Source organism: Lactuca serriola, chromosome 9, assembly GCF_051521515.1.
Source record: "Lactuca serriola cultivar US96UC23 chromosome 9, Lser_US96UC23_V15, whole genome shotgun sequence".
Classification (NCBI taxonomy): Eukaryota; Viridiplantae; Streptophyta; class Magnoliopsida; order Asterales; family Asteraceae; genus Lactuca; species Lactuca serriola.
Window position 1 is genome coordinate 122,643,013 of NC_136416.1, and position 8,194 is coordinate 122,651,206.

The 8,194-nt window shown below is 33.0% G+C and overlaps 1 protein-coding gene across 1 annotated transcript; it reads right to left on the reverse strand.

Annotated features, from left to right (window-relative positions):
* Positions 1–3,544: 3,544 nt before the first annotated feature.
* On the reverse strand, positions 3,545–7,761 carry LOC145076076 (uncharacterized). The gene is made up of 7 exons (XM_079022084.1): positions 7,627–7,761; positions 4,775–4,873; positions 4,589–4,683; positions 4,376–4,475; positions 3,917–4,295; positions 3,692–3,808; positions 3,545–3,585 (listed from the first exon to the last, which is right to left on the reverse strand). The coding sequence occupies exons 1-7, from the start codon at positions 7,759–7,761 to the stop codon at positions 3,545–3,547; spliced, it is 966 nt and encodes a 321-aa protein (XP_078878210.1).
* Between the last annotated feature and the right edge of the window lie 433 nt (positions 7,762–8,194).

The window sequence follows — 8,194 nt, forward strand, 5'->3', positions numbered from 1 at the left end:
AGGTCCCTTCGGGGACAAATGGCAGGAAGGGAGAGGAAGTTCTTGTTCGAGGCGGAGTTCAGAGGATTCTCAAGTCGAGGTGGATATTGTTAAATGTGACTCGAGCATTTGGATCATGTTCATGAAGCATTTGGAGCACTTGGACCTCAATGGAGCACTTGAGGTTCATGGACCATGTGATAAAGGAACGAATCTTCTAAGAGAATAATGGATCATCATACAAAGGAACTGATCAACTTCCAAAGGAACAGATCATGTTCAAGGGGGTTTGGAGCACCTGGAAGGAGTTTGGAGCACTTGCAAGAGGTTTGGATGTCCTTGTTGTGCCACATGTTGAAGATATGGGTCAAGAGGGATGCTCTTGCGCCATCTTGTTCTCCTCTTGCGCCATCTTGTTTTCTGCATGGCCTTGTTGAGCCATGCATATGCTTGTTGCTCATGGTGATGTTGTTGCTCCAAGATTGATGTTTTGAGCGATACTTGATGCTCTAGTACCATTTAGATCCCTGTTGCGCCAACTAGGGTTGTTGTTGTGCCATGAAGAAGCTATTGCGCCATCATGAACCATCTTGGTACATGATGCGCCACGTTGATTCCTTTGTTGTGCCATGTTAATCCAAGTATGACTAGAATATGATAATGCTCAAGAATGTTCCAGAAGATGTTGCATGGTGGATTGTGATTGTTTGACACCTTTCATCGGCCTATAGGCCAATGGGCTTGGCCCATAGGGTTTTAGGTTTGATCCCTCAAGTATAAATAGGGATGCATGCTAGGTCATTTTTTGTATCTTGAATTCTAGAGTGATAGGCGAATCTCTATGTAATTGTACTTGTAACCTCTATGTTGAGAGCTCTGAAATAAAGAATACTCCCATCCTACCCGTGGATGTAGGTCTCCTCGACCAAACCACATAAATATTGTGTCTTGTGTGCTTTTGGTTTTTCTAGTTATCCATTTTACTTCCTAACATAGTGTGTTCGAAGTGTAAGAATAATAAGATAAGAAGATGGTAAACGAGTTTCTCACAAGCTCGTGGTAACAATGAATTTGATCATAGAAACAATTTCTGAAAACCCATAATTTAAATTCGGTATTGACTCGGAATGTCAAGGGCTAATAAAAAATCATGGTTGAATAATTCGTCAATTCATTGTGGTTTAGAAAAAAAACCCTATGTTTAGGTTTGTATATAACCAAGACATCATCGGTTTCCAAGATTGGTTAAAAGAAGTGTAGTACCTCTACTATGAAATAATGACTATGCAATCATCTCTAAACTTTGAAATTAGTAGAGAAATGTAGCTCGGACTTCTGTTAATATAACATGTTGGGTAGAAATTCTTAGAATAAAAAATTTCGTTAAGGCTTCACAAATAGAGAGTCGATGAGGCATCACACAACATGTTGCAACATACTTCTAAGGACACTTAACTAGTTAACTAGTATCATGAAATACCATATCCCCAGTCAATTCCCTAGTTGCATGCTTGAACAACAAGTGTTCACTACAAAAAACTAATTTTGGTTTTTCAAAATTTTATAAAAGAAAAAAATATATATTTTTGGATTTTTGAAAACTTTTATGAAATAGAAAATCTTTTTCAATTTTTCAAAATTTTATAAAAGAAAATTATTTTTGAATTTTTCAAAATTTTACATATATATATATATATATATATATATATATATATATATATATATATATGAACCATGATGTCATCGTAGGTGAATGGTAAAGAAAATGAAATATGAAATGAAAGAAAAAATGAATAGTTTACCTTGTGCATCGGGCTGCGATTTTTTACACCCTCTCGCAAACAAAGAGTAACCTCAAAAATGAGCTACAATCACTTGTGAAGCTCATAACTACTTGTAGATGAATAGTGATCGTCTCACAGAATTTTGTATCTTCTGGCTGCCTACAAAGTTCAAAACTATTCGTAAATGAACAGTAATCTTCTCACATAAATTGTTAAATGGTGATCACTTGTGAAGTTTGGAACTAGTCGAAGATGAATAGTACCATTTCGTAGCACATCATTGCTCAAGATGATTTCAGAACTCAGTCAGCTTCAATCATACTAATCCTATGCGATATTCGATTGAGTGTTGGTTCAGGTAAGGCTTATGTAAAGATATCTACTAACTGTCTGTTGATCTAACAAAATGAACTTCAGCATTCCTATCTTCAATGTGATCTTCGATGAAGTGATATCGCAAAGCAATATGTTTTGTTTTGGAGTGTTGTACTGGATTATGAATTATTCTTATCACACTTTCTGAATCACAGTACAGCAGTATCTTCCTCATACTTATCCCATAGTCTCGCAGTTGACTTTGAATCCAAATTATTTGCGAAGTGCATGAAGGAACCGCAATATATTCAGCTTCTTCAGTTGATAATGAAACCCACGTATATTTCTTTGATTGCCAACTTACAGGTTTTTCTTCCAAGAACTAACATCCCCCTTGTCATGCTTTTGCGACCAAGACCACATCCACCCAGATTTGCATATGAGTCAGCATGTGCAAAGAATCCAGCTTTAGACGGATACCATAATCCATGAGATGTGATTCTCTGAAGATATCTAAAGATGTTCTTGATTGCGGTCATATGAGGTTCTAATGGATTTTCTTGATATCTCACATAATAATAGACTATGAACATGATGTTGGCCTGCTTAAAGTAAGGTACAACAAACATCCAATCATTTTTCTGTATAAAGTGATATTTGTTGTCAATTTATCAAGAGAAGAAGTCAATATGGTTCCGAACGCTATTGGAACTTTCACCTTTGATTCTCCAGTCATGCCAAATTTTGTAAGCAAGGACTTCGTTAAAGCTTCTTGATTTATCAAAAATCCCTCTTTTACCTATCCAATATTCAATCCAACAAAGAAATAAATCGGACCCATCTAGCTTGTCTCAAATTTAGTCTCCATTAATTTTCAGAAATCGGCAGTGAACTAAGGATTTGTTGATCTGAAAATAATATCACTAACGTAAATTTAACAATCATCAAATGACTACTATCTTTCTTACGAAGGAAAGTAGGGTCAAATGATCCTTCTTTAAACTTAGACTGTTTAAGAAAACAAGTCAGAGTTGCATACCATGCACAAGGAGCTTGTTTTAGTCCATAAACCGCCATATCAAGTACATAGAAACGGTCTGGAAAAATTTCTTTTACAAAACCTGGCGGTTATTCGATGTAGACTATTTCTACAAGTTCGCCATTTAGAAAAGCACATTTGAAATCCATCTGAAAAACTTTAAAGTTTTTGTGTGTTGCATATGCAAGAAAAATGTGAACTGGCACAAATCTACAAGAGCAAACATCTCTTCGTAATCGATATCTTCTTCTTGACAATAGCCTTTGACTACAAGACGTGTCTTGTTCCTGACGACATTTCCTTATTTGTCCAATTTGTTCCAAAATACCTACTTCGGTCCTACAACAAATGTATTTCGCGGTGTTAGAATTAATATCCATACATTGTTTCTTTCAAACTCATTTAATTCGTCTTGCATTACCTTAACCTAATCTGCATGATCAAGAGCAATTTTCACCGTTTTAGGTTCTATTTAAAAAAAAAAGAATTAAACATACAAAATTTAGATTTTCCGTTAAAAGTGTGTGTTTCTCTTTAATTTGAGCACGAGATAGAACTCTAGAAAATTTTTCACCAATAACTTGAGTTTGTGGATGATCTTTTGTACATTTCATCAATGGTGGATAGTTCAGATCATATTCAGGATCAATTTTAGCATTCACTTCTTTAATTTTCGATTGATCATCATTGCCTAGAGTTTCATGATTCTCCCCCTGGACAATATTATCAAAAACCTTATTCTCCCCTTGGAAACGATCATTATTACTTGTATTCTCCCCCTGGAAATGATCATTATTACTTGTATTCTCCCCCTGCATGAGATCATTATCATTAGTTTCTTGTAAATTGTTTTGATTAATGGAGTTTGGAGTTGAAGTAAAAACTTCTTCACTAGATTGAGAATCAGAATTTGCTACATTCTCCCCTACAACATGAGCTCCAGGAGAAGTAGTTATCATAGAAGGAGATGCTTCGTCGTGGATTTCAAAATTCTTAATCGCTTCATCAACAAGTTTTAACAATTCATCTTCTTGATTATCTTTCTCTTTAGATTCAAAGTGAAATGCCTTGTGTAGTTCATCAAAAAGATCAAGAAAATCTTCATAAAGTGTCATAAGAGGAACATATTGTGAACAAGAAGATAGAAAATTTTTGCCACTTTGAACAATAGGCTCTTTCTGAGATGATTTAATGAACTTGTCATCAAACATAACATAATACCTTTCCTTAATTTTCTTTTTTTTTTCTTTTAAAGAACTCTGTAAGCTTTAGATGTGAGAGAATATTCCAGAAATATGCCTTCATCAGCTTTAATATCGAATTTGTTACGATGCTCCTTTGAATTGTAAAGAAAACACCTAGAACCAAAAATATGATAAATTTTAATGTTAGGCTTCCAATTTTTCAAAATTTAATAAGGAGTGATAAGAAACCTCTTATTGATATATGAATGATTTTACATAAAACATGCAGCTTTGATTGCTTCAGCCCAAAAATATAATGGAAGATTCGCAAGTGATAACATTGTCCTTGCAACTTCACAGAGTGAACAGTTTCTTCTTTCAACTACATCATTTTGTTGTTGAGTGTAAGGTAATGAAAATTAGTGACTAATTCCGTTGTTTGTCAAAAACTCCTCAAAAGTCTTTTTTTTTACCTCAGTTCCATTGTCACTTATAATCTTTTGAAATGTCTTTCGCAACTGCAACTTAATCTGCTTCATAAAATCTATCAACTTTTGAGTAGTTTCAGATTTCTATTTAAGAAAAATACCCATGTAAATCTCAAAAAGTCATAACAATAACTAAAATCAATTTGTTACCACCAATACTTTCAATTGAAGATGAACCACACGAATCAATATGAATTAATTCAAATGGTTTAGTGATAATTGTATTTATGATTGAAGAATGACTTTTTCTGCTTTTTTTCAATCTCTCAAGCGGCACATAAATGATCTCTATCAAACTTGAGAAGTGGAAGTCCTTGCACAAGATCACCAAGAAAAAGCTTGTTGATATCTTTGCAGTTGAGATGCGAAACTCTTATGCGTCATAGCCAACTTTCGTCCACAGAAGCTTTAAGAAAAAAACAATTGAAGGTTTCCATTGAACTGGATTCAAGTTAAGAGGATACATTTTTTATTTCCTCTTTGACTTTAAAATCACTTTATTAGATTCGTTGTTAAACGGTTTTTGATCCTTTATCATCAAAATAGACCTTCAGATCAGAACCTACAATAATGTGAGAAATGCCTATTAAGTTGTGTTGTAATCCTTCCACATAGGCTACCTTACCATGGTAAATTTTCCATTGGTTACTATGTCATATCCTTTGATTTAAACGGTTGCAATATTCCCATATTTTAGTCTTCCAGCGTCTTTCAAAGTCTGAAATTCCCTTAATTGTGATTTCTTTCCATTCATGTGACGTAAGAAGTTGTTGTCAATATACCATTTAGAATCATACCTCTCGTCATGCATCACCTGCGAAATCACACGGATTTAGGAACCCAAACCAGCTTGGGACCTTGTGAAAATTTGGAATTATGATGATTAGCAGGAAAATTCTTGGTCTTATCGATTCAAAATGATTTCTTAATCAAAACATTGTTCTCACTTCTTGTCTTTCTGAAAACTTGAGCTTTGTTATCACAAAGATCTATCTCAATTATGGGAGTTGTCTTTTGAAGATAAGCTTTTATTTTTGGATTGATCTTTTTCAAAAATGTTTTTTCTTCTACCTTTAATTGAGCCTTATAATTCTTTAAAATAATATCTTGCTCAGACAATGTTTCCTTTTAACAAAAGATCGTTTTGTGTCAACTTTCTTTGAATTCTTACTTCTTGAATAAAAAGAATTAGGACTACAGTGAGATTTTGTTTTAACAACTTATGGAGAACGATTTTTCTGATTAAAAGATCTTGATGAATTAATAGACTTATAATTTTGTGACTTTGATAAATCACAAGCATCATTTTGATTTTTGATTGAATCCTTTTATCTCCAAAATTTCTATCTTTATCTAAAGTTCTTTTTGTATCTAGCATTGAATTCCTTTTTCTTTTCTTTCTTTAATTTTTCCATTTGTTTATGTTGATTATTCAACTTTGATTTTCCCTTCAAGTCTTTCAAAACAACTTTTTCTGAATTGTTTTTCGCAGTTTTAGGTTCATCAAAAACTAGTTCTTCTGAAATGCGTTTACTCAATTTCAGTTTCAACTGACTCGTTAACCACATGTGAACTATTCAAAACATTCAATGGTTCTGAAATGTATCTTCCTATTGTTTTCCAAGTTGTCTTCTCTGGAAGACCTTTCGTTTCCTCAACAATGTCAATTGCTTTAGACCAAAAATAATCCTTACAAGAATTAGAATTGTCGATCTTAACAATTGAGGTCAGTTCAAATGTATCATCGTTGTCTAGTCATTTCTTAACAAAAACTTGATTTGGAGTTAATTGCACTTTCAGAAAAACAAATGTTTTTCATTTAAATTCTTTAAACCTTGATTTTCATCAATCTTTTCAAATTCAATTGAATCATCAGAATTCAATTTCCTTTTTGGTTCATCAACATTTTTCACAAAAGAATACTAATCAATTTCATCTTTATCACAAAATGTCACTCATTTCGCTTCCATCAAAATCAAAATCATTCACACTAGATTGATTTTTGTTCGATTTCAATTTTTGACAAAATGAGTTATACTTATCCATTGATTTTCTTTAATTTGTTGTTTTTCCACTTCTATTAAAATATCTTTCATCATTAATTTATTGTATTTTGATTTTATGAATTACTTAATCTTTTCCAACCCAACTTTGTATGAGTCACTCAAAGATTCATCAGATGATACTAAAGATTCACAATTATAGCATTCAACATTAATTTCATCTTCCTTAAACTCAAGAAAATGTAAAATCATGTTATGAAATTTTTTACCTATTTCTTAATTCAAGTAAAGTTGATAGATATTATTATACAATCCTCTAGCAATAGAACAAAAGATATTTTGATGTTTTAACATAACTCTATTATCCCTCTTTAACACAATTATATCATCTTGAGATCTAATGACTTTGGTTTCTTGGCTTCAATTTTCATTCTCCTCTCCTAATTCCTAAAAGAGATCCTGCTAAGACTATAATTAATATTAGAACTTCTAATATGAGTCCGTTTTAATCTTTCACTAACATCGAAAATCATATCATGAAATACAGTTAGTTCATAATTATAACGAAAAGATAGGAATATTAAAAGATTTAAGAATAAAGTGTACCTTGTCAATCACCTTCTCACTCTCTGCAACATGTTCATAAATAGCTTAGCGGACAAGAAAACATCTGAACTGGCGTCTTCATCCATGAAGTATCCTTGGCTTTTTGAACTCACACTCCCAACCATCAAACATCTTCCTCCTTTCGCAACATCACATTATCTTGCAACTTTAGCTTTCTTCATAGCTTCTTTCATCAACATAACATTCTCCATGAGTTGGCTTCCTCACCTTATCATCCTCCAAATCTGTTGACCAAACTTCAACGTCCCCAAAGATCAATGCTTTTCCAATTGGCTTAGACTTGTGAAGCCCTTCGATCTTTTTCACATAATAGGCTTCATCTTTTTTTCTCTTTCTTTTCATTCATTTTCCTCAACATGCATTCTTTTTTGAAATCATTTTTTTGTTACAATAGTTATAGTAGAATCTAGAATCGCCAACCAATTTCTTCTCTTTCTTTTCTTCTTCCTTTTGATAGGTTTTAAACCCTTCTTCTTTTGCTTTGTCCAAACTTGAGCTTTCATTTTTGTAATTTCCTCCTCCATTATCTCCTTTACCAGACTTATTTCCTTTGAACTTTGAGTAATTTTTCTTAAAGAACTTCTTGGGATTGCTGACCATGAGAGCCTTGATCTCACTTGTGAAATCTTTATTCATATCATCTAGGTCTAAATCATCAATAATAATTTTGGACTTCTTAGATTTTGAGCTTTTAGATTTCGCAACAAATGCTAATGGACTAGTATTTGAAACTATTTTTCTGTAACGTCCGGGTTTCGGGGCTAAGCATTTTTAG

Excerpts from the sequence above, each read along its gene's own strand:
- LOC145076076 (XM_079022084.1), bottom strand. The coding sequence starts at position 7,761 with ATGAAAAGAAAGAGAAAAAAAGATGAAGCCTATTATGTGAAAAAGATC. Across the intron at positions 4,476-4,588 it reads GGGCTGAAGCAATCAAAGCT|GTGTTTTCTTTACAATTCAA; the intron begins GCATGTTTTATG and ends TTTTGGTTCTAG. Across the intron at positions 3,586-3,691 it reads TCCACAAACTCAAGTTATTG|AACCTAAAACGGTGAAAATT; the intron begins GTGAAAAATTTT and ends TTTTTTAAATAG.